This window comes from Solanum lycopersicum, chromosome 10 (assembly GCF_036512215.1).
Source record: "Solanum lycopersicum chromosome 10, SLM_r2.1".
Classification (NCBI taxonomy): domain Eukaryota; kingdom Viridiplantae; phylum Streptophyta; class Magnoliopsida; order Solanales; family Solanaceae; genus Solanum; species Solanum lycopersicum.
Genome location: NC_090809.1, coordinates 4258058 through 4285433, shown reverse-complemented (window position 1 = coordinate 4285433; position 27376 = coordinate 4258058). Strand labels below are relative to the sequence as shown.

General features: G+C 34.0%; 1 protein-coding gene across 8 annotated transcripts; it reads right to left on the bottom strand.

Moving 5' to 3' along the window:
* Positions 1 to 7656: 7656 nt before the first annotated feature.
* On the bottom strand, positions 7657 to 17144 carry LOC101249027 (protein SUPPRESSOR OF PHYA-105 1-like). Of its 8 annotated transcripts, none has more exons than XM_069289716.1 (10): positions 16810 to 17144; positions 14159 to 15578; positions 12669 to 12826; positions 10688 to 11525; positions 10270 to 10416; positions 9850 to 10189; positions 9706 to 9765; positions 9328 to 9607; positions 8974 to 9205; positions 7657 to 8455 (listed from the first exon to the last, which is right to left on the bottom strand). In XM_069289716.1, exons 2-6 carry the CDS (start codon positions 15506 to 15508, stop codon positions 10073 to 10075), a joined length of 2610 nt encoding a protein of 869 aa, XP_069145817.1. In that variant the 5' UTR covers positions 15509 to 15578; positions 16810 to 17144; the 3' UTR covers positions 7657 to 8455; positions 8974 to 9205; positions 9328 to 9607; positions 9706 to 9765; positions 9850 to 10072. The 8 variants fall into 8 exon arrangements, with proteins under 8 accessions (XP_069145817.1, XP_069145818.1, XP_019071596.1 ...); XM_069289717.1 differs by having other exon boundaries at positions 7657 to 8371; XM_019216051.3 differs by having other exon boundaries at positions 9850 to 10167.
* Positions 17145 to 27376: the final 10232 nt, after the last annotated feature.

The following is a 27376-nucleotide window of genomic DNA, read 5'->3' as shown; positions in this document are numbered from 1 at the left end:
TGGCAGCACTGGGGGTATCAATGGGCTTAGATGAAGACATGCCAAACCTCGCCAAGACCTTCTGAATGTAGCTTCTCTGTGACAAGAAAAGTTTCCTTCTCTCTCTGTCTCTAATGATCTCCATCCCTAAAATCTTCCGAGCGGCTCCCAGATCCTTCATCTCAAACTCAGCACTAAGTAAACCCTTCAGCTTCTGAATGTCATACTTCTTCTTTGCAGCTATCAACATATCATCTACATAAAGCACCAGATAGATGAATGAATCATCATTGAGCCTATTGTAGTAGACACAACAATCATATGAGCTCCGAGTATAGCCCAACTTCACCATATAGCTGTCAAACCTTTTATACCACTGCCTTGGAGACTGCTTAAGTCCATATAAGGACTTCTTCAACTTGCAGACGTGATTTTCCTTCCCTGGAACTTGGAAACCATCCGGCTGAGTCATGTATATCTCTTCCTCCAACTCTCCATGTAGAAACGCTGTCTTCACATCAAGTTGTTCAAGCTCCAGATTCTGATGTGCAACTATCGCTAGTAACACTCGGATGGAAGTATGTCTGACCACTGGTGAGAAGATCTCATTATAGTCCACTCCCTCTCTTTGGTTGAAACCTCTGGCAACAACCCTGGCTTTATACTTGACTCCTTCTGCTGGTGATATCCCTTCCTTCTTCTTGAAAACCCATTTGCAAGTAATAATCTTTCTCCCCGAAGGCTGTATGACCAGATCCCATGTCTGATTCTTGTGTAGGGACTCCATCTCATCTCCCATAGCGGCAAACCATTTTTCAGAATCAGAACTTAAAATGGCTTCTTTGTAAGTAGACGGCTCAGATGTATCTACCTCTTCAGCAACCTGCAGTGCATAACCCACCATGTCCTCAAAACCATACCTCGTAGGTGGCCGAACTCCAACCCTCCTTGGCCGATCTTGAGCTATACTCTGATGGATATCTGATGGCATAGATTCTGGAATATCAGTTTCAGTCTGTGGCTCTTGATCCTCCTCTTCAGGTTCCTTTAAATCGCTCTCGTTCTGAATGACTTGAAACTCCACCTGTTTGTCAAGACTCCCAGTTTCTGACGTAGTTGTAGGCTTCACAATGGTTCTAAGCAGAGGACTTTCATCAAAGACAACGTTCCTGCTCATAATAACCCTCTTTTCTGCTGGAGACCAGATTCTGAAACCTTTCACTCCATCTCCGTAGCCCACAAATACTCCCTTTTTAGCTCTTGGTTCTAACTTACCTTCACTGACGTGATAGTAAGCCGTACAACCAAAAGCTTTCAGATTTGAATAATCAGCAGCTTTTCCAGACCACATCTCCATAGGTGTCTTGCACTGTATACCTGTATGTGGTCCGCGGTTAATCAAGTAGCAAGCTGTACTAACCGCTTCTGCCCAGAATCTTCTATCTAGCCCAGCATTAGAGAGCATGCACCTTGCTCTCTCCAGAAGTGTTTGATTCATCCGCTCAGCTACACCGTTCTGCTGTGGTGTATTTCTGACTGTGCGATGTCGAGCAATCCCTTCATCCTTACAGAATTGATCAAATTCAGACCAACAGAATTCCAGCCCATTATCAGTTCGCAACCTCTTGATCTTCTTCCCTGTTTGATTTTCCATCAAAATTTTCCACTCCTTGAACTTCTGGAAGGCTTCACTTTTATGCTTCATCATGTACACCCAAGTCATCCTTGAGTAGTCATCAATAATGGACACAAAAAATCTGCAGCCTCCCAAAGACTCAACACGGCATGGACCCCAGCAATCAGAATGGATATAATCAAGTGTGCCTTTTGTTCTATGAATGGCCTTTGGAAACTTGTTGCGATGTAGTTTTCCAAAAACACAATGTTCACAAAACTCTAGGCTCTTAACCTTATGACCAGCAAGTAAATCCTCCTTTGACAGAATTTGCATCCCTCTTTCACCCATATGACCAAGTCTTATGTGCCATAACTTAGTCATATCCTTCTGGTGAAATTCTGACGATGCAACATGGGCTGAACCTGTAACCGTGGAACCTTGTAGAAAATACAAAGTACCACGCATGACACCTTTCAGAATCAAATTTGAACCCTTCCAGACCCGCAAGACTCCATCTTTTCCCGACCAGCTGAATCCCTTGCTGTCCAAAAGACTGAGAGATATCAGATTTTTCGTCATCAATGGAACGTGCCTGACCTCGTTCAATGTGCAGAAGCTACCGTCATGTGTCCTTATCTTGATCGAGCCTGTCCCAACCACCTTGCAGACAGAACTGTTGGCCATCGAGATGCTGCCTCCGTCTACCTGCTCATAAGTCGTGAACCACTCTCTCCTAGGACAGATGTGATAGGATGCCCCAGAATCAAGAACCCACACATCTGAATGATGAGTGTGCTCATCCGCAACTAGGGCAATATCTTCTTCAGAATTGGTGTCTTCTTCAGCAACAGCAGCAGACACTGATTGTTTTTCCGATTGCTTCTTCTTCTTCGGACAATCAAATTTCCAATGTCCCTTCTCCTTGCAGTAATTACAAACATCATCCGGCTTTGCACCCTTCGACATCGGCTTATTTTTCTTTCCGCCGTTTTTCCTTCCCTTTCTGCTACTGGTGAACAGACCGGAAGGCTGTATGTCCGTACTTGTGCCGTTAGCCTTATGCCGTAATTCCCTGCTATGAAGGGCTGATCTGACTTCTTCCAGTGACACAGTATCTTTCCCAACAATGAACGATTGAACAAAATTCTCAAACGACATTGGGAGAGATACTAACAGAATCAGGGCAGCATCTTCATCCTCGATCTTCACATCGATATTACGCAATTCTAATAACAAAGTATTCAATTGCTCTAAGTGTTCCCTGAGTTGTGTACCTTCAGCCATTCGTAAACCGAATAGACGTTGTTTCAGAAGCAGCTTGTTGGTTAGAGATTTTGTCATGTACAAACTCTCCAGCTTCAACCACAGACCAGCAGCAGTCTCTTCATCCGAGACCTCCGTGATGACGTCATCCGCGAGACACAGCATGATCGTCGAGTGCGCCTTTTCCTCCAGAATCGCCATCTCAGGAGTAACGACGGCGTTCTTGTCTTTCGACAACGGCGCCCAGAAGCCTTGCTGTTTCAACAAGGCCCGCATCTTGATCTGCCATAAACTGAAACTGTTCCTCCCTGTGAATTTGTCGATTTTCACGTTCAAAGCAGACATCTCGAATTCTCCAAGAACACCGATTAACCGAGAGGCTCTGATACCAATTTGTTGTGCGGAATTTGAGATAATACGAGAAAATATAAACGCGAAAAATAAGACAACAGATTTACGTGGTTCACCAACAAATTGGCTACGTCCACGGGAAGAGAGGGAGCAGTTTTATTATGGAGAGGCAAAAACAGAATTACAGAATAGGGTTTCCCATAGCGTCTATATATAGTGCTAAGCTACGCCCTAACAGGCTTGGGCCCAACATACAGAATCAACAGAAAATTAAGGGCCCAATACAACAACATTGTATACCGTCGGCCCGGGGGCGTCTCCGCCCCCCCGGACCCCCAGGCCAGGGGGCGCGTCGCCCCCCTGGACCCCCCGACTCGCTGACCGGGCAGCGAGACCCCCGTCCTTTCTGTTTGTAGCGGGTCCGATTCAAGGCATTCAACAAAGCTTATGACCCACAAATTCTCCCCCTGACCAAAACTCTCAAAACCTTTAAGACTACATTGTGAATGCTGATTAAGTTAGAAGGAACATTCATCCATTTATAGAGTCCTAAACCTTTTTCTACTAAAAAAAAGATTAGTCAATCCAAAACTTTTTCTAAAAGGAAAACCTATTTATAATAAGAAATCAGGGCAAATAAAACCCAACAATAATTAGACATGACATAACACATCTTCAGCTTAAAAAAAAGAATTAGAGGAAGATAATTAAATATGACATAACATATTTTAAGCTCAAAAAAAAAACACGTCTTTTAATTTTGTCTTTCCGGTAAAAAATGAATTTTTATAGTAAGTGAATCCAAATAGGTCATATTATTAAGAGTAAATTTGAGTGTTCATTTAGAACACTTTTCGGTAAATATGTCAATATTTTTTATCGAAAATACATTGAAAATAAAATATGTCATTAAGGTAGATGGACTAATTGATTAGACACACGATTTAAAATATTGGTATCAATAAAATAAGTAATGTTTAATAATGATTCAAAGTTAGCTTAATAACAGAACATCATCAATAATTAAATACGAATAATTTGATGAATTTATATCATTATTATGTGTTTTTATTTATTTTTGTTAACAAGGAAGATTTTTTTTTTTTTAAATGTCAATTGAGTAGTAGCAACTTTAGAGATGTGTATATGGAGAAAAATATATTTCATTTTTTTTACTAATTGAGGTTAAATTAAGGCATTTACATAATATGAGTAAATTAAACTCGCATTATTAGCTTGAAAGACTAGGAGTTATATAGGTGCCGATGAATCATTAGTTTTAACGTTTTTAATTTAATTATTAATAGGATAGGATATAAATGTAATATAATAGGGGGATGAGTCTATTTATCACATGTATTATTATGTTTATTTTATATTATTACATTATGTAACCAAAAAAAAAATCTTCTAATTATCAATTTCATTTCAATGACAAAGTAATAAAGTTGAATTGCATCTATAAACGAATTTTAAAAAATAATATTATACATATATTTTTAATTCTATATTATAAATTAAAATAAATCATGTTAAGTAACTAGTTTTTTTTTTGAGAAATCTTAGTAGCTAGTTGGTTGACTGACTGCTTGAACTCTCACTTTTTGGTGAGATTATGATTCCCTACTAATTTCCTGTTCATTTTCTCGAAACTTTAATTTTTAAGTATATCAATATTAAATAAAAAATTATAAAAAAAAATGACAGTTTGATATATTAAAGCTAGCCATAGTTAACGGCTATACTTTTTAAATAACATTCAAATTTAAAAAATTATATAGTAACTAAGTAAAAATTAATCATTGTTATCTTCGATGGTAATTAATTAGAATATGAAAAAGAATTTTGATTAAGGATAATACTTTTAATTATATATCAAAGTCAAGAAAAAATATAGCTTAATTTTCTAGTTCATCAACTAACTAATTCGTATTTTAAATTGGTGAATTTAAATGTTTCATTAGTAATCTAGTTGTTATGCATTTACCTATTCAATAAGTATTGCTAAACGATTGACTCACATATTTAAAGGTTGAAAAGATCAAAATTCCTTTCAAGTTTACGAGTTTTATTTTGCTTAATTTTAATTTTTTATTAAATAAATTATATTTTTATTGAGTTAAAATATTTTCGTATGGCTCAAAATTCGTACAGCACACATACTATGATATGATAAGTCAAAAAAAAGTATCGTATCAAAGACTTACTACGAGATACCTAAGTCATGACATATCAAATATTATTGGCAAAAGAATGAAGAGAATTTCATATTTCTATTATCTTGAAAAATAAAGACAATTAAGATGCATAACAACTAAAATCATTGAGATTAATTTCATGTGATGAGGAAGCTTTTGTGATCAACATATAATAAATATAAAACACACACATATATATGTGTTTTTTATTTTTTTTTTAAAAAAGACTACCATTTTTAAAGGGATAATAGTAGGATCATAATTTTCTTGTACTAATTGAATGAATGACTAATACTTGTGTAAATTCGGGTGCATGGTAGACATCGGTACTCCAGTGCATTTCTTCGTCTGAATCAGAATAAGTATATTTTCGAACCTTCTCTTTAAAATTCAAAGTGGATATTTCTGCGCGAATCTCAACAATTACTTGTTCCGATTCTACGTGTTGATCGTTTTGAACTAAGAGCAAACTTTTGGGTGGAATATTCACATTATGTAGAATATCTTCACTCTCAATAGTTACATACAAGTCTATAGAACATAGAAAGGCGGAATGCCCATGACGTGTACGTGTCGGATGAACCAAGTTCTCATTGAATTTTATTTTTCCATTAGATGGGGCTCGCACATGTTCTGCAGTACCCCCCATGAATACTCATGTGATATGAAAAGTTCGTAATGTTAATTGAGTACCCGTTTTGAGCTCTCAATTTCCTTAGAAGCTCACTTGTGTAACTCATCCCAACTCATTTCCTCCGTTTTGAGCTCTTATTTTTATTTTTCCATTCATTATTTTATTTTTAAATTTTTTGTACTAGAAATAATAAAATATGCATATTACACAACATCATTGTGCTGCATTTTTCCCTCACAAATTAAAAATCTTCAAATGTATTTCTATAAAAATTAATCATTATACCTACATCTTCTTACTATTATAAAAGTACAAGAAAATAATGAACATAGGGAGTCATCAATTTTTGGATGCTGAAAATTCTTAGAACATATCTGAGTAGTGTATTTACTTTTATTAATATTGACACTTTCTAGAAGAGGTTAAGTATGATAATTTTTTTTTTTTAGAAAAACCTCAATTCGAAAAAAACAAAAATCATATTAGTTTTTAAATACGATAAATTATTAGCTTCTTTTAAGAGGAAGATGCAAAGGAAAGAATTCAAAGCGGAGGAAATGAGTTTCTAAAAGAATTAAGTATTTGAAATTCGAGATGTGCATTATTTGATTTTGAGCTTGTCACAGTGTTTTTCGTTAAAATTGAGTATAAATTTGCGTCAAAGTATAATCAGAAGGGTATATTTGAACCCAAAGTATAACAAAAGGGGTATATTTAGACCTAAAATATAACGAAGGGTATATATGAACTATTTTCAATAGTGCAAGAGTATATTTGACCCTTTGCATATTAAATGATACGTTTATATATTATACAGTTATATCGGGAGAATCAGAATCTTTTAATGATAATGGGATGGGTCCAATTCCATCTAGATGGAAAGGAATTTGTAAATCTGAAGCAAATTTTAATGCAACAATACATTGTAACAAAAAAAAAAATTGGTGCTCGTTGGTACATAAAAGGATTTATGGAAGAAAAGGGATATTATTGATAAAACATATAATTTATCAGCAGTAGATGCAAGTGGACATGGTTCTCATTGTGCTTCTACAGCTGCTGGTTCTTATGTTAATAATTTACAATACTATGGTCTTAACATGGGTACAATAAGAGGAGGAGCACCACTTGCACGATTAGCATATATAGTAGTTTATATACAAGATAATAATATACTTTTGTTTGCAGTTTTGAAGACATTAAATCACTCAAGTGAAAGGAAAAGTTGTAATGCTTTTCTTTCAACAACAACAAGGTATAGTTGTGCCTTTAAACACTCTAAAAACTATTGGTGCTTTGGCTTTCATTGTTGCTAGTTCCCCTTTTACTCAAATTGCTGAATTCAGTCAAGTTTTACCAACTTTTCATGTTGATTTGGAGCAAGGAAATTAAAAACTAGAGCGTTATATACCCTTTATACTAACATACATACGCATGTCATAATCTTATCCACTGACCCGACATCAGATTGATGGATAAGATTGCACCACGTCTCTCTATTTCGTCTTCCGTTAGAATTAAGGGCATGCACACTCTAGTTTTTGGACCGGCAGGGGTACTAATGTCCCAAAAATACGGCGGATGATATATGTCCAAATCAAGTACCATCTAAGTTAGATTTAAATCTCCCTTCAATATCTATTCCAAATCTTAAAAATTCAGTTACTAACAAAGAAAATTCCATCTGAGGTAAAAATCACATCTACACTCAGGTTTCCAACATTTAAGCCTAAGCAATATATCGACATCTTGACGAATTTAATAAGGAGAGAAGAGCAGACAAGCAGCTAACATGGCATGCATGACTAAGTTGTTTCTCTAACTGTTTTAAATTCAGTTATTCTCCACTCGAAAGATGATCGAGGAATGGAGAGTATCAAGTTCTCTAAGAAGTCTTGCACAGCTCGCGGATGATATTCTTTGAGGTTTTGACAGGGAGAGTTGCTTTTGAAGATAGCCAAGAGAAGATGTGGCGAAACATGAGGATAGGACCTACCAGAGTATGTGACGAACTTGACAGTGTCTTGACACAATGATCCAATCAACAGACATGTTTCTCATTCATCTGCTGGATTTTCCGCTATGTAAAGAGGTTGTTAGTGATAAGCTCTGATCACAGTTGAATGGATTCGCCATTACCACCAGTTTGAATACAGTGACATCAAGGCTGGGATGCTACGGAGCTGTCCCTCCCTGGGAAATTCTGTTCGGACCCTTTACCAGTCACGCATACTTTTTCAAATGTTCACTCACAAGACTGAGAAAGAAGTAACATAAGTCACGGAGACAAATTCTGAATCGATACGTGGCATGTGAAGCAGTTTTATCCTGTGGAACGGCAGATAACCCACTTAGATTACCAAATGAAAAGAAGTGGATTATGTCTACCAAGACTTGGGAGAAAGAGACGATCTGAAAATGTCAAAGCAAGTAAAGCCTTAGCCTTTTGGATCTAGAGCTGTTAAATGCAGCATTATAACTAATATTTCTTTAGATTAAAGGTCACTTTATATTGCTCAAAATGTCTTCAAGCAAACCTTTAATGGAAGTATTATAAGCTCAAAGTCTGGCATATTCCAGCAACCCGAAGGAGATTTGAACAAAGGGATATCATTTAGGAAAAATGGAAGGTGAAAACGACAAGGATTAAGACTCGTAGAGTTCTGTCTCTAAATTTCAAGTTGGAGAGGAAGCGACTCCACCTTCCACTTCTTCAAATGACAAATACTGGGTTTGACAGCTCCCTTCATATAAGAAAATATGTGGTCAAAGGCATCAGATGTTTGGTGGTGATTTGTAGGGGGGGGGGGAGCATCTCGACTTGCAAAAAAGTTAAAGATATATAAGGGTGTGGAATAGAGAGGGTGGTGTTTGGAAGGGTTTAGGTGAACAAGAAAGAGCTCATACTTGCAAAAATTTGTGATCCATACCTCTGCTTGGCAAATCCAATCATGCAAAGCATACTCTCTAACTGGTTTCTCAACTTTGCTGATGTCATTTCTTTGCAAAAGAAGCAGTGAAGAAGGCCACAACTTTTTCATCTCAATTTCCATTTGTCCATAAGAACTCACGATACAGGCAATGACTACATTAGTGCTGTCTCCTATTCTGAAGCCCATTCCATTTAGCCATGACTACAAATTCAGCTTCAATGTTCGACACCTACATATATCAATCCCGAAATGTTCAAAACATTCTGTTCAAAGAAACTTGTGTGCTTTGGACCAATTCAGTAATATGTCAAGGAAACTAAAAATCTTAACAACTTATTTTACTGAATGTACCTTAATCTCAATTCCAGTTGAAGCTAGGTGTACAAAACACGTCTGCCAGCATGGTGTACAGATTCAGAAGATAAGGATGATGAGCTTTAATTCATACCAAACGTAACAGCTTTATACATCCAGTTGAGTTTGCCGCAACAACCATATTAGATTTTCTTCTCCAGCAAACACTTGAAACAAATTTCCCATTACTCTCACCATCATTGCCAGAGCTAGGATCAACAGATCCAAATTTATAAGAGGTAATTGGCATTGGTAGAGATCTATGATAAGCATATACCTGCAAAAAGAAAGTTAAAAGTTACGAAAAAGATTGATACTTCTACGGGAAGTTTAGCCTACGGTTTAACATAAGAAAAATGAAGGAATATGAAGTACCTCATTAGATTCAGAACCACATGCAATGTACCCATCCAAAACTGATAATCCCACAAAGTTCTGTACAGAGCAAAAAAAGAGAGTAAATGAAACTGAACCTACAGCATTGAGATGATCATCGTAGAGCAAATATCCTCTATAAACCTTTTCATTGGTGTGTCCCTTGAATGTCAAGCTGCAAGCATTTGAGGACAATCCTTCCAAACTTGTTCTCTTTAGGTCCCATAGCTTTAGCGTGTTATCTGTGGATGCAGAAACCAGGGTACCATAATCTAAGAATTTTACAAAGCTAACAGCCTTCTCATGTCCAGTTAATGTGCACCACGGAATCCTAGTATGGCGAAGATCATAGCAGTAAATTTTGTAATCAGCAGATCCGAAAGCCAACAGATGAGAGGAGTAAGCAGAAAACTGCACACAGCATATGTTGGCAGGATTCCAGATCGTATCCACAGAACTCCTCTGCCGAATGAAATAGATCAAACTATTTGTTGTGTTTCCACAGATCCAAACTAAATGAAGATACCAACTTCATGAAAAGAGAAGCAGGATACGATAAAGTACCTCATTAATATTCCACACTTTTACAGAACAATCATCACTTCCAGTGGCAAACTTTGTTGGATTCACTTGAGAAAAATCAACAGACCAAGCCCTCTTCTGGTGCTCTGTATGTTGTGAAAATTCTTGACCTGTGCTTGCATCCCACATCTAGATTCAAAAATTATACACCAAGACCTAGTCAACAAGATGAATGAAATACTCAACTTCAACAGCAAGCACGTGTTAGGTAGCTGATATAACCTTTATTGTGATATTTAAAGCACTTACTAGCTAGGAGATTATTCTCTTACATTCTCGTATGGAAGATAATGCCTAGAGTATTTATAGGCTAGTCAGATAATGGGAAAGACATAAAAATATTGCCATAGCTCATGAAGATTCAAAACTCTTTACCAAGTTAAGCCAAACAAGTACACACCTTGACTACGCCATCATAGTCAGTTGAAGCCAGATAGTTTCTCATATATTTATTCCACGAAACACAGCTAAGCTTAGATATGTTTGACATCTCAGCCACAGGATATTGAAGATCCGCAGATTCATTCAAAAGTGAAGCAAATTCAAAGATTTTAATTTTCTTTGAGACACCAGCTGCAGCTATATAGTCCTCTTCATAATCAAAACAGAGGGAGCAGATCACGTTTATAGAGTTGAGAAGATCACCATTTCTTAATGTCCCATATTCCTCAAACTTGCAGTAGCGAGCATATTTACAAATACCTTCAAAGAAGGCTCCAACACGATCAACAGATTTTAAAATTGGCTCTGCCTCTTTTGCTGAAACCTGGAACAATCTGTCACGACTCGTCAACAAATCCGTGTCTGTTCGACCTATTGTATCATTTTCTGCAAGTTGGATTTGGGACCTCATGCAGAAGTATGCACTTTCAAGCTGAGAAATATTCTTCATCAGCTTTTCATTGCGCATATTTGGAATTGAAAACGATCTAGAAATAGAGTCAGCGGAATTGAGATGTTTTAAGTAGGATCCTTGCCGCATATTATTGAAGTCAGTTTCCACCCAATCTGAATGTCTAAGGACCTCCCTTTTCTCAACATCCTTGATATCAGCCTCTAGGCACTCTATTCTTTGTAATAACTTGGAGGTATCATTCTGTTTTTCCTCCTGCAGTGAAACTAGGAAATAGAGCAAGACGTCTGAATCAGGGTCATCATCCTTCTCAATGAATGATGGGACACCATCTATTTTACATACTTCTTCAGCTCCAATAATTAATTCAGACTGTAGGATTTCCCTACAAAGATAAGTTGTATTGTGAATGTGATTACACATCAAACAAATTAACTTGAGGATATTTACAAATTTACTGTGCCTGAGCTTCTAGCAATTAGAGAAGTTAAAACTCAGTACGACAAAGCTAGAAGGTTTACAGCACAAAAGTGAAATATCTATTGATCAAAAGGACAAATTGCAGGCTGGAAGTCATACTAACTATTAAAGAACAATAACCAATTTCAGAAAATGTCTTTTCCCTCAATTCTGATGAGTGGCGGACAGTTTGCTATTTAGTTCCACCATCAAAGAAATGCAACTCTTCCATGTCTAAAAGCTATCCCACTTAAGACCCAAAAATGGTTATACTAAATCTTAAAGCTTGGCAGGGAGCAAGGTGCATTTACTGCATATGCAAGTTCCCATAGAGATGACAGCAGGATTAGACAGTACACAACTTGAGATTATGAACACATTATACGAATAACATCAAACTCATTCCATGCTAAAATGATGTTATTAGAGTACCAGCTCTAACCTAGTGGGGCGTGATATCTCCTACTCCCTTTGTTTCAATTTATGTGAAGGGCACGGAAAAAAAGGGATGACTTTTGAAACTTTGGGTCATAACATTTGTTTGGTTATAAGACTTTAGAAACTTGTGTTCTTAAACATGCCATAACATTTGTGTGAATATAAAATTGTGTCACTAAGGCTAAAATGAGAAATTTAAGTTAAATTGTTTGCATATTTAGATAGAGGTCATTCTTTTTTTAATAGACTAGGAAGGACACAGGGTCACATAAACTGGAACATAGGGAGCATGTAACAAGGTGACAAGAGAAGTGGCTAAGATGCCTCAAGCCCCAAAGAACTCCACCATCTCTATTTATTATCGAGAAGTCACTCTCGAACACAACCAGTTTCTAACCCGAAACGGAAAATAGCATAATAGTTACAACAATATCAAACTACGAGGACTCTGTGATTGCCAACAACTTAAAATGCATTGCATTCACTCAGAGCATCAGAATGTTTTCCATATACCCTATTTTAGGATACCGTATTGCTGGCTGTCTTACAGGTATGTCAACATTGACTTTTTCAGAAAAGCCCCAAATAGCAGAAAATAATATTGCACAACAAATTGGAAACATAACAATACCTTGTTGTTGGACGAGAAGAAGGCACAGGATGAAGCAGCAAAAAGCAAAAGCCAACTTCCTTGGGATTTTGACAAAGGAAATTTGGAGGGAGAATGCGACTTTGCAAATTCAACATGGCTGTGGAATGTGCTGCAGGTGATTCGAAACAGCAGAGCAACTAAAAGAAACAACATGAATTAGTAAGAGTAAAGATAATTTATCTCAGCCCTTTGGCAAAGTGCATTGTGAAACAAAACATCAGTTCCCACACCCAATATAATAGAATCACAACGAAAAAATCATTAACTTAGCCAGATTGTGTACAGCTACAATTATTTCCCCAGAGTTAAAATAAGAAATATTGAAAATTAACAAAAGAAGCCACAAAGGAGAACAGATAAGGGGTGCAGCTGAAATCAAGATATATACTCAATGCTAAAAGAATTGAGCATATGCAACACCGATTCATTGCATTAATGACTGTTCATCAAATTCTAGAGAAGAACAACAGGCTCCTTGGAAAAGATTTGGGAGGTTCCCTCACCTGCCTTCTCCATATTCAACAATCTGAGAGAGCAATGGAGCATCTGAGGGATAAATTTCAAAATCTATTTAAAAAAGACAAGCATATCCAGACTGGAATCTAGTACGAAGATCCAGTCGAGTGGGTCAGCAAAAGTTTCATAAAAGCATATGATTCAATAAATCTTAATTATATTGATTTTAATTCAGTTTCTTAAAAGCTCAAGAAGCAAAATCAGGGAAGTGCTACAGGGAGACAGAGTATGTGATTCATCAGAAAAACTTCCCTTCTTTTTTTGGTGTTCTCTTTCTTCTTTTGTTTGGGATGTATGTATCTTCTTCTTTTTGGTGAGGAAGGTAATTGTATTACACAAGCAGCACTTAGTCGGTGCCGAAGTGTGTATAGGTGAGCACAAAGCAAAAGAAAAATCACTTACCAATCTTATAGAAATTTTAAGAGGCTAAATATGGATTCTGCTTCATTTAAAAATTCTTCTTAGACTAAAAAGAAAATAGAAGTTCAAAGTTAAACTTGATCTGTTGGAATGAGTTGGCTTTTATCTTTCAAAACATCAGTTCCTTTCTTTCTAAACAACAGTGAATGTGTTTATTTTAGTTACACCAACATTTGAGATCATCTTAAAATCTGCTTCAACATAAATTCAACATCTAAGAATTGATTTTGCATCATTTAAAACTCCTCCGTATACCAAAAACAGAACAAAAGTATACAATAAAACTTGATTTGTTGGATTGTATTTTCCATATCTTCAAAATATCTAGTGTTTCATTCCCTCCTCATTGTCCACCATCTATTTAAATGTGATTAATATTATATTGTGACTCTTGCTTAATATGGATCGGACTGGTGCAAACTGAACCTAAGTTCGTGTCTAAGAGGAGAGACAAATGAGCAGAAGGAAAAAGGAAGAGAATTTGTCAGTGGTTTAAAGTAAAATGATTATGAACCCAGCAATTGATTACCCACCTCAAAGAAAAGAACCCCGAGACTGTAGATATTAGACGATGCTAGGCTTTCGTGATGGAGTTCTTCAGGACAAGTGTACCACTTCTTTTCTAATTGATTAATATCAGACTCCAGTAGACACCCTGCCTGAAATGATGTGCCTTCATCACGAGAACAAGAACGAGCATTGCTTTCAGGCTGCTGTCTAATCAAGCCCACGTCCACATTGACCTTCTGTAGCTTTATACCCAAGTTACTATTAGCATGCATTTCCATGTCGGATGGCCTTTTCCCATTAGTATTCCGGCTCACAGCATACATGGAGTCTATCTGGACAGATGAACCAATATATTTAACACCATTAGGTGACAGTAAAATGAAACAGGAAGGCCGTATATCCTGGAATGCATTTCCTTCAGAGTGAGCAATATCAATTAACTTCACAATCTGCCGGAATATGTGAATCCTCTCAGCTTTGTTTATCTGTGATCCCGTCGAGTTTAACCACTCTCTCAAGGTAAATCCATTGTAAGTTGAAGTGGGTCTTTGGTGATCGCTACGACTGAAAGATGCTTGATTAGAATTAGCACCTTGCTTTAAAAAAACATCAGATGATACCATTCCTGTGGAGGCTTGCTCGAAGTCATTCTTATTCTGCAGAGTAGAGGCAATATGAACTTCTTTATGAAGTGCAGGTCCTTTTGGTAAAACATCTTTGGTTTTAAGAGATCGGTTAGCAAAAAAATGAGAAAAGCTAGAAGTGGATAAAAGTTTTGATTGACTACTTCCCGGAAGTAATCTATTTCTTGGAATAATTAGGTTATGGTCTTCTGTTGATTGGGAAGACTCTGCATTAGAGCCTCCTTTGATATCTTTGTCGGATGCTTGCTTCAGCATTTTCAGCGCAAGTAAATTTATTCTTGGCAACTCCTTGGAACTTAATTGCTGAACAGCCTTGTCCGTGGATGAAGGATCTCCATCTCCCTTCAAACTTCTAGAGCCAGACCCCAATTGATAGAAACGTTGCCACTGAATTTGTGGTTTCTGAATGGTTTTTTGACTATTGGAGCATCTAAGAGAAGCTGGCTCAGAAATTTTGTAACTACACAACTTTTCAAGAGTGAGCCTTGAACTATTCAATGAGTAAGAGCTTGTACCGTGGAGCTGAGGCCCCTTCATGGACGTTACATTTCTGTTCATTCCATCACTCTCCAACATCCCTGAACTGGCAGAAGTTGATCCCTCTGGCAACTCATGACTGGTAGATGTACACTTCCCCATTGATGGTTCACCAGAATCACACTCCCTCGTTCTAGATAGCACATTCGCACCTACATCATTTGCATCTGCTTCCTCCTTTGACTTGTCCATATCATTCCAAAGGACTCTTTCAATTAAATAACCAGCTGCATTCACCTATGTTTACCCCTTGAAGGACTAGCTGAAATAAAACAAAGTACTTTGTAGTTAGACAGATTTCTACGTCTTTAACTTCGTTTTTTTATACTAAGCATGTGGAATTTCGAGGTACTAAGGAAGAAGGGAGTAAAAAAATCTCTCAAAATCTTTCCTCCTTCACCTAGTCAAGTTGGTCGAAGCACGTCTTCCAGAACTAAGATTTACAACAAAATACTCAATGTGATCCGACAAGTGGTGTCTAGCGGAGGGTGGGGTGTACACAACCTTACTCCTATATTCTGAAGATAGGGAGATTGTTTCTAATAGACCTTCGGCTCAAGTAAAGCATATAAATAACAAATATGCAAAGTAAATACAGTATTGAACATATCAATAATAGCACTACCAAAGAAGAGAGAGAAAAATATCATATGTTCATAATAAAGAACTATCCTAGCTTCGATTACTTAGACTTTCTATGAATGCTCATGTATTAAAAGTAAATCCACAACACATTCAGGGTACTCATACTACACTTCTGCCCCCTATAGATTGCAGTTGAGTTATCGCCGTTGATTTAGAGTCGTGCGGAGCAGCTCGGAGTTTCAGAGATTAGGGTGAGCTCCTGGCGTCTAGAGCTACCGGTTTCCATATGTTTTGCTAGGCTTAGTCTTTATATTGTATTCAGAGATTAGTCTGTACTTGTCTTGTATTTGTGAAAGCCTTGTACTCCTATTTTGGATTAGATGCTCAACTAACTGATGGCAGGACTTGGGATGGTTCCTGTATTGTTTTTGTTGATTATCCTTTCTCTACTTTGTTCTAAGCTCTTACTTCTTGTTGTTGGCTTCCACTTGCTAGTCGCCTAGTCCATTGCTTATCGCTTCGGGCTAAGGGTTAAGCTTACTTACTGGTGCAGTGTAGTAGGTGCCATCATGACCCGAGAACATTGGATCGTGACAGTTTGTGGGGTCTGGAGATCGCGTAGGATGTAGGCAAGTTACCCTTACCTAGGAGGCTATTTCATAACCACAACCTAACAAACATAATTGATAAAAGGGATAAAAGTAATCATAGATTTTCATTTCAGCATGAAACCAAAATCAAGAATAACGCAATTATGATATAATCACAGTTTGGGAAAAACAAACTCAATAAGGTGAAAACACTATAACCAAACAAAGAAATCCAAGACTTAAAAACAAACTAAAAAAAGTTCAATTTTTTTTACCAAATCTTAAATCACAGACACATAAAGAAATCAAAAGACTAACCTGAAACTGAAATGGGGAAAAAAGGGTAGTCTCTCCAAGAATCTGTCTAGCTCACTCATCACTATTCAAGATTCTGAAAAAAAAAACAATACTTTTCATTTGTTCAACACCCCAACTGTGCAATTATTTGTGCATTAATTTACTCTATAGATATGATGATTTATGAATCAGTCAGTCACCCCACTTGGAAAAAAAAAATTGTTTTCGCCAAATGATGTCTGTGAAAAGTGGAGCAATTCAGATATTGTTTTCGCCGGAATTGTGCTTTGTTAAAGGGCTGTTTGGCCATTAATTTATAAAATTTGAAAAAAAAGAAAAAACAAAACCTCTTATGAAAGTGATTCATTTACTTCTCTGTGCTTATATACCTTTATCCTCTAACGAAATAAAAAAAAATATGTTATTTTTTTATTTTAAAAAAAAATTGTTCATCTAGTGGTATATTTTACTTTTAATACGTATTTTTTTTTGTTGACAAAATGGAGTTGTTCTGATGATAAGTAATCCTCACTTTCAATACGAAGATTGCGAGTTCGTATTTTTTTAAACTTTTATATTCAGAAAATAATTTGCATTTTATTATTCTGATAGTTAAACTTATTTTTTATTTTTCACGATTATTTTATAAATTTATTATAGATACCCAAAAAAAATCCCAAACACAAACTAAACTACCATATATCCATAAAAATAGTTTTAAATTACAATTACCCGCAAAACTTGGTAGGCGTTTGGGGCGCTTTAGCCATGTGTTTTCATCACATGGCAGTGTTTTCGGACACGTAATTTTATGCTGATTTTATTTTATGATTTAGTAAAATGAAATCTCTAATTTCTTAAAAGTCATAATTTTTAGGAATTTTAAATAAAAATATTAATTCGCGAGTTTTTATTTTGTAAAAATAACTCACATTTATTTTATACCCATTTGTTTCATCTGTAAACAAAATTTCTAATTCATATCATTATTTTTTAAACCTTTTATATCTCATATACAAATTATTCTCGTCAATACAAATTTATTCTTCAAAACAATTCTTAATTTAACGTTTATGTTCCCCAAATCATTATTTTTTAATCAAATTTATTACTACTTCATTCAAATCAATGTTTAATAATAACAAATAATCACCATTATATTGAGTGGATAAGACTAACCATGCTGGGATTAATTGTAAAAAAAATTTTCTTAGCTACTAACAATTTGAACACTATAATTTATGTTCAATTTTATTTTTTGTTGAATTAAGGTTTAATAAATAAATATTGTTCTTCTTTAAGAATAATTTTGTAATAATGTATTACGCGATTTTATAAGTTTTGTTTATTTGGTAAGATTATATAAATAATTGGGGATAATTTTTTATACTTTTACTATTTACGGAGTTTTTATATTTATGAGAAAACATAAAACATAAAAAGTCAAAATTGTATGTCCTAACAAAATTTCAACTTCATCTCATAATTTCATATAATGATTTCAAATCATGAATTTATATGGTATGACCAAATGGGCCTTTAAAATCATGATTTTGAAATTTCAAATCATGATTTGAGATTTTCGAAATACCAAAATTGACCATGAGTTTATATTTTATATAAACAACCCGATATATATATCTGCTAACCATTTATTGCATATGTAAATAAAATGTGTAATGCATATCATTACTTTTAAAATCATTTATATCTCAAATAATGAGTATTTTCACTAACATAAAATTTATTATTATTTCAAATCAATTTATATTTTACCATTTATATTCACCAAATTCATTATTTTTAATCAAATATATTTACCAACCAAGTTGACCAACAAATGGCTCAAAATAACAATGTTGGTTTGTCTTCTAAGTCATATGAAGCATAAATGCAAGTTCAATGTGAGAAGATTGTTGAGTCCGAAGCCTAAAGGGCAAAAAAAATTTGATAAAAATTCCAAAAGGGTACATTAATATTTTTTTAACCAAAAGAGTAAAATCACTACACTATTTTTTTTAAAGAATATCGCTACAGGTGCAACGATTTTGGCCAAAAAAGTCCCGTTGACAGAACCATTGTTCTTTATAGGTATGTAAGGCGTCTCAAAGTGTTGGACTTGTTAGCCCTCACGCTACATCTCAATTTAGTCAAGAAATTGTCACATCAAAAGAATCTATTCGCAATTTTTATATTGAGTTCGATTATTCAATAATTGAGACTTTTTTATTCTTCTATTTTGTGAATATTATTGTATTGTTCATGCTTAGTATCACATTAAGCCTATTGATTTGATAAATTTATGTTTCTAAAGGGATCATATGAAACTTTTCATGTCCGTGTTGGGTTTGAGAATCAAGAAGAGTATAGGAGAATTTTTTCAATTCTAAACTAAGTCGGGGTCCTAATTTAAGCTTGACAATTTGTCGGGGTACTAGGGAAGGGCCTGGGCCATGATAGTGTTAAGGCTGAACTTCTGAAGTTTAAACCATGGGGCAACGTGTCAGCATTGCATCAAGGCCTCACTTTTGATGTTCAAGCCCTGGGGCGACGCACCAGTAGTGTGCAAAGGCCTGATTTATGAAGTTCAAGCCTGGGGAGATGCGCTAGCAGTGCCAAGGCCTGACTTCTGAATTTAAGGGTCTAGCACATTGCGCCAACAATATGCCAAGGATTTTTGGATCAATCTTTCCTTATTTCATCCATACGTGTTCCTCTAAGTTGGGTCCACGTTTTCCTTCTTTGTATTAGCTCTATAGGCTTCATTTACCTGTGAAAAAATTCTTGCATATCTTAATCACATATCTTAATATATATTCAAAACTAGAGTGAGTTTAAGAGAGAAGTTTGAGAGCTTTTATTTAGAATCTTTTACACAATAATAATCTTAACCTAATTTCTGAGAAAGCAAAGATGAGTTGATTTTGAGTTCTAGATTTCCTGATTGTTTTTTAAATTTTATTTCGACTATTGGTTTTCCATTTTGTTGTTGAGATCTTTGAGTTGATTCGTTCATGTCTATATTAATTAGCATGAACACTATTTCGAGTTAGAAATTTTGACAATCTTTTAAAGTCAATTTTTATAGTTTAAGCTGAGTTTTTAAGAAAGTAAAGAGGAGTTTGAGAAAGAGTATAGGGTAACTAAGTATTCTCAATTGTTTAAATTTTACATGAAGTAAGAGAGTATTATTTTGAGAAAAGAAAAACTTTGATTTCTAAATGATTTTATGAGTTTCAAGATATTTTAGAGTGGTATCCTCTTTAAAGAAGAGAGTTTGAGCAACTATCTCAAACTAGAGAAAGAGTATGTTTTACAAAATTGAGCATGAGTATGTATATTACTGGGAGTAGTATTGAACAATAATATGAGGATGAGTTCAGACAACTCAAAAGTCAAAATCCTCATAAACCATGTATGATAACATTGGTAAAATATCATACTTTATAATGAATCCTTATAACTAAGTGGATCCACTTAGTTGAGGTGTTCTATACTCCAACAAGGTATAGGACAATTTTGGAAGCGTGGGTGAGACGTTGTGTCATGATTAACTCATAGTAATAGTTGTTCGTTAGAGAATCTCACAAATAAGAGTACAGAGTAATTTATTGTACTTTTTATACACTCTTGAGTTAATACATTGTATTTTTATGAAGTTCTAAACATTCCATCTCTTATGATTTCTTTTGTATTGGAGTTGAGTTGCGGTGAATATTTTTTCAATCTTATCAGTTCAGTTATTTATACATTTATTTTTTCTTACATACTCATACATTCAATATACTAATGTCATTCGACATGAATCTTATTATGATGCAGATATGAGTGTTATGGTCATCAACATACGTTTTGTTGAGATCATTTTGCACTTCAGATAGTTTGGGTGAGCTTCCTAGCATTCCGAGGGAGTTCATCTTTATTTTCAAGTTAGGGTTTTGAGATATTGTGGATCTTGTCATGAAATCAATCTTGAGTAATAAAGTCTTCATAGATAGACAGAGTTGAGGAGTCTTTCAGAATTCACTATTCCTTGGGATGTATTTGCAAACTATTTTACTTATGTTATTGAGTATTTTGCAAACAGTTTGAGTTGAGTTTTTACTTTGAAATTAAATGTTCAGAAAATTGTGTTTTAAGGGTCTTTTATCAATATGTACTCAGGTAGGACAAGGTTCACTATGGGACCATTAATTAATGATTCTCGAGTGTCACACATGTCTAGGATGTAAGCTCGATTGGAAAAAAGGAAGTTTTCCGATCCTACAGAATTATTAATGTGAAGGCCTTTTCTTCGAAAGGAGACCCGAGAAAGAAAGAGTTATGCTATTGACCTATCTCTTTTTTCATAGGCATTACAAATATTAGTAATGATTTTCGAATGTCGATTGCAACTAGAGTGTAGGCTCGGATTGTCACAGATCTTGATTTGGATGTTGTTTTTACTGGCCTCTGATAGCCAGCTATGTCCTCCTGATGTGGTAAGATAATTAGTTAGTATTGCTTATATGTTTGTCATAATTAGTTCATTATAATTAATTGAGAAACACTTATACCCGAAATTTCAGAGATACACTTATACGATACTAAGGTTCGATTACCCCCTGAACTTATTTTATAAGTAATTTTCTACCCATTTTCGGCCTACGTGACACTATCTTGAAAAAAAAGTCAATCATCATTGCACCCACAAAACAGTGTCATGTAGGCCGAAAAGGAGTAGAAAATTATTAATAAAATAAGTCCAGGAGGGTAATAGGACCTTAGTGTAGTATAAGTATGTTTCTGACATTTTGGGCATAGAGTACTTGAGCATTTTCCCTAATCAATTTTCTTTTGCTCATCTGTATTCAAGACGGAGGAGGAGTACTATTCTTCAGGTGAGGTTTTTCAGTTTATAGTAATATCTACCTCATTACAATTAGGGTTATACAGATTGCCATAAGCATTCTTACTTTTTATGTGCATGCTTTTTTTTTTAATTTACTTTCAAGTGTTGTATGAGTATTGCACTTCAAGAGTTTGTTACCAGCAAATCATGTCAATCACTGAGATTGATGAATTGGTGGCAAGAGACTGAGCTAGACATGCTTGAATTCTGCGAACAACCACTAGTGGAGTCATCAAGTTTTTGCTAAATAGTTCTTTTGACCTCAATCTCATTGGGTATTTATTTTACCTACTATCAATAATTATGTGTCACGCGTGCATCTTATGCGTTTTATGTGCATTATACATGTATATTTTGTTAATTATGTAGTATTTTTTTTCTTAAAATACTACATATATGTTGAATAAAATTAATTGATATCTATAAAGTCAAACTTTAGTAAAGAATCCAAACATATTCAACAAAACTAATATCACGTGTTTCATGTGCATTACACATAAAATAATACTATAATTAACAAAAAAATGTAACCAATAATTGCACGATAATGAAAGCACTTTCAAGAAAGTGTAATTCTCATTATGCATCTTATGGAGGAGTTGTGCGAGATAAATTTTTTTTGAAGATTATTTCAATTGAATAACGACGACTACTTAATAAATCTTTTATAAGTACTTGAAATATATGTGGACTACATGCCAATGATTTTATATTTAATTAATGCACTTATCATTTATTTTAAGTAAATTTACTGATTTACTACCATATTAGAAAAGACTTGATTTCAACATGTCTGTTTCATCTCGAGGGAACTATTTTGTTTTCACGTGTCTGTGTAGTCACCCTTTCTTTATACGTGGCTTCCATACCTGACATTTATCTCTATAGTATGCTTTCATTTATGTTGAAGAAGATGAAAAGTTCTTCAAGTTCTTTGGCAGAATCAAGCTTGAAAACAACATTAAGGTATATCTTTTTTCCTCTTCGTCTTCAATATTTTTTCGAATTTTATTTGTGCATAAAGATGAGTGTTCGCATTTGTGTGATTGTGAAGAATTGCTTTGGTAAAGTTCTTTGGAAGAATCAATTAGTCGAGGCTGCTACTAGGAGAATCTCCTGTTATCCTCATCTCTTTCGCTCCGCAAGTTATTTGTTTACATCTATTAGTTTATAAGGGATTTTGGAGGCGAACAAATGACTCTTGTAGTTCAACCATCTACATTTCTCGATATCGGATTATTTATTTTATTTGGAAGATCAATGACTTAAAATGTAATAATCATGTGATTTTAATTTCATTTGTATATTGCAGCAACATTGAATTTTCAGGCGAAGGAAGAAAATAGCCTATGCAGTTTTGAGGCTGAACAAGTTATGAGGAGTAAATAAGAATATTTTGATAATTTAACTTTACTTTGAGAGAATTTTTTTATTTTTTATATTATACACTGATTGCTATTACTTTTTGTTTCGTTTTTCAATGCTTTACAACCAATGTTATTACTTATTGGTCATTGTATTTCACTATTGTTTTTATCCTTTTTGTAATTGTATGATATATTACTTGAAAGTAGAAGTGGGAATCGCCACCAAGAGAATACAATTTGTTGATAGATACTAAGGGTGAAGTTTCGTGGATTTCACGTAATTCTTGCAACAATTGTCCTAAAAAAAGTGGACTTGCGATAATAAATAAATAAATCATTCGATTATTTTTTTTAAAATTCTCTAAAAGTCATTATTATGTTCTTGTAGGTTAAGCTAAACTCCTATGACATTGGCAACTCAACGATTACAACTATCATTTTTTTTTCAAACCTTGGTGTGTGAATGTACAAGGACAAAGCAATATGGTTATACCTTCAATTACGTGAATGAGAGTCGTATAACTAACTATTTCGTATCTGACATATTGCATTTGGACACAAAATCTTAAGGACTTCACTGAGCGCTAGCTCTTCAGCCCCAATTATTTTTGGGTGAGCAGTCTTTCTTATAATTTTTCTCAAACCATTGACGATATTATATAAATTTGAAAGAAATGGGGGGACTAAGTCATAACTGATGATTACAACATAAAAATAAAAATGATTATTCAAAATTGATTGAATTATAAATTTATTAGTCACAACAAAACAAAGTTAGTCTCAATATACTAAAGTTAAAATAGCAAAGTTCTAAAGAAATTATTAATCTCAAAATAACAAAGTTCTGAAAAAATTATTAGTCTCAACATAACAAAATTGATATATGATGTTGTAATTCGTTATGAAAAAATTAAAGCAAAGACCATAATCTGGATGTTGTTTCTACGGCCTCTTGTAGCTAATTTTGTGTTTCTAATGTGGTAAGATAATTAGTTAGTATGCATGTATGTTTGTCATGGATTAATTAGTTCTATAATTAATTTTCTTTTGATCATCTATGTTGAAGTTTAATGAAGTATTCTTTTGAAGTATTCAAGACGTATGAGGAGTACTATTCTTTTGGTGAAGTTTTGTAATTTATATTAATATTTGTTGTACAAGTATAGTAATACTTAGTCGTTGTAACTAGGGTTTATAGTGATTTTTTTTTGTCATAAGCACTTTTTTAGCATTTATAATGCATCTTTTGAAAATTAATTTTATGGTGTTGTGGAAGTACTGCAACTGGAGAGTCTATTACCAGCAAATCATGTCACTATAATCAACGAATTGGAGGGTAGAGACCGAGCTAGGCACACTTGGATTCTACGTACCACTACAAAAAGAGTCATCAATTTTTTAATTCATAGTTCCTTCGAATTTGAATCTCATTGAGTATTTTTCTTACCTACTAATCATCAATTATGTGTTGCACGTGCATCTTGTGCGTTTTCTGTGTCGTATACGTGCATTTTATGCATTTTTAGTGTTGTATATGTGCATTTTGTGTGTTTTTTCTGTACAGCATAGTTGTACTTCTTCTAATGCATTAAAGACTACGTACTACATGTCCAAAGATTTACTGATTCTCTTAACTTTTCTTTTAACTTATCTATTTATAGATAACTAACTATATTTATTCTTTTACCAATTTAATCATATCAAGAATGACTTCATGCCATTCAATTTCTTCATGGTTAATGTTTTGTATTTCGATAATGAATATTTAATTCAAATAATTAAGTACCTAATCGATTTCTTTGTGACTTGAATAGGTTCACTAACAATGTCCTCAAGTTACGTTATACTTTGCTAATGATGTATCTATGGAGTTACGACCAGTAGATTATCTAAGTTATATGGGCTCTTTTGTAATTACTTGAACATGTATTTATAATTTGAAATTTGTCATTGTATACCAACATGCTATGTATTAAGCTAAATATTCATTAAAAAATAATGCATACATACATTATAATTTTTATGTTATTACAATTTGTTGATAGATACTAAGGGTGAAGTCTCGTGGATTTCACGTAATTCTAGCAGCAATTGTCCTAAAAAAAGTGGACTTGCGATAATAAATAAATAAATCATTCGATTGTTTTTGTCATTATTATGTTCTTGTAGGTTAAGCTGAACTCCTATGCCATTGGCAACTCAACGATTACAACTATCATTTTTTTTTCAAACCTTGGTGTGTGAATGTACAAGGACAAAGCAATATGGTTATACCTTCAATTACGTGAATGAGAGTCGTATAACTAACTATTTCGTATCTGACATATTGCATTTGGACACAATCTTAAGGACTTCACTGAGCGCTAGCTCTTCAGCCCCAATTATTTTTGGGTGAGCAGTCTTTCTTATAATTTTTCTCAAACCATTTACGATATTATATAAATTTGAAAGAAATGGGGGGACTTAGGCATAACTGATGATTACAACATAAAAATAAAAATGATTATTCAAAATTGATTGGATTATAAATTTATTAGTCACAACAAAACAAAGTTAGTCTCAATATACTAAAGTTAAAATAGCAAAGTTCTGAAGAAATTATTAATCTCAAAATAACAAAGTTCTGAAAAAATTATTAGTCTCAACATAACAAAATTGATATATGATGTTGTAATTCGTTATGAAAAAATTAAAGCAAAGATCATAATCTGGATGTTGTTTCTACGCCCTCTTGTAGCTAATTTTGTGCTTCTAATGTGGTAAGATAATTAGTTAGTATGCATGTATGTTTGTCATGGATTAATTAGTTCTATAATTAATTTTCTTTTGATCATCTATGTTGAAGTTTAATGAAGTATTCTTTTGAAGTATTCAAGACGTATGAGGAGTACTATTCTTTTGGTGAAGTTTTATAATTTATATTAATATTTGTTGTACAAGTATAGTAATATTTAGTCGTTGTAACTAGGGTTCATTGTGATTTTTTTTTGTCATAAGCACTTTTTTAGCGTTTAAAATGCATCTTTTGAAAATTAATTTTATGGTGTTGTGGAAGTACTGCAACTGGAGAGTCTATTACCAGCAAATCATGTCACTATAATCAACGAATTGGAGGGTAGAGACCGAGCTAGGCACACTTGGATTATACGTACCACTACTACTAGAGTCATCAATTTTTTAATTCATATTTCCTTCGAATTTGAATCTCATTGAGTATTTTTCTTACCTACTAATCATCAATTATGTGTTGCACGTGCATCTTGTGCGTTTTCTGTGTCGTATACGTGCATTTTATGCGTTTTTAGTGTTGTATATGTGCATTTTGTGTGTGTTTTCTGTACAACATAGTTGTACTTCTTCTAATGCATTAAAGACTACCTACTACATGTACAAGGATTTACTGATTCTCTTAACTGTTCTTTTAACTTATCTATTTATAGATAACTAACTATATTTATTCTTTTACCAATTTAATCATATCAAGAATGACTTCATGCCATTCAATTTCTTCATGGTTAATGTTTTGTATTTCGATAATGAATATTTAATTCAAATAATTAAGTACCTAATCGATTTTTTTGTGACTTGAATAGGTTCACTAATAATGTCCTCAAGTTACGTTATACTTTGCTAATGATGTATCTATGGAGTTACGACCAGTAGATTATCTAAGTTATATGGGCTCTTTTGTAAGTACTTGAACGTGTATTTATAATTTGAAATTTGTATTTGTATACCAACATGTTATGTATTAAGCTAAATATTCATTAAAAAATAATGCATACATACATTATAATTTTTATGCTATTAATTTCTTGATAATTTGTTCCTAAATTAAACTACCCTCAAATTGTTAGAGAACAAATTAATATGTGTACAAAAACAAATAGTACATTGCTTATTAGTACTTTTTGATCGATCGAGAGTTGCGAAAATCAAATAAAATTTTAAAGACTTTATTTTTAATAAGAAAATAAATCTTAAGAAATTGTGCAGGCCTATCGTCTATCTGATCAAATTTATTAAAGTTTAAAAGTGTTTTTTTTTCAAAAAAAAAATTATTATAAAATATGAGATGTTTGACCAAACATTCGAAGATAATAAATGTATATGAAAAGCACAAGAAGTTATTTTTAAACGCTTTAAAAAGTTAGTAGTTTTTTTCCATAATATAAACATAGAATTACTTCTTTTCTTTGTTTCATCTTCCTAATTCCTCAGGTAAGCTTCATGTCAGTCTAACTAAGGTAAGGGGGAAGATCTCTAAGTGGAAAAAGATTCGATCAAGTACTATTTCCTCAATTAATGTTCAATGGCCTCTTAGATTAAT

Excerpts from the sequence above, each read along its gene's own strand:
- LOC101249027 (XM_004248399.5), bottom strand. The coding sequence starts at position 15,508 with ATGGACAAGTCAAAGGAGGAAGCAGATGCAAATGATGTAGGTGCGAAT. Across the intron at positions 12,827-14,158 it reads TCGGGGTTCTTTTCTTTGAG|TTGCTCTGCTGTTTCGAATC; the intron begins GTGGGTAATCAA and ends TGTTTCTTTTAG. Across the intron at positions 11,526-12,668 it reads TCTTCTCGTCCAACAACAAG|GGAAATCCTACAGTCTGAAT; the intron begins GTATTGTTATGT and ends TTATCTTTGTAG.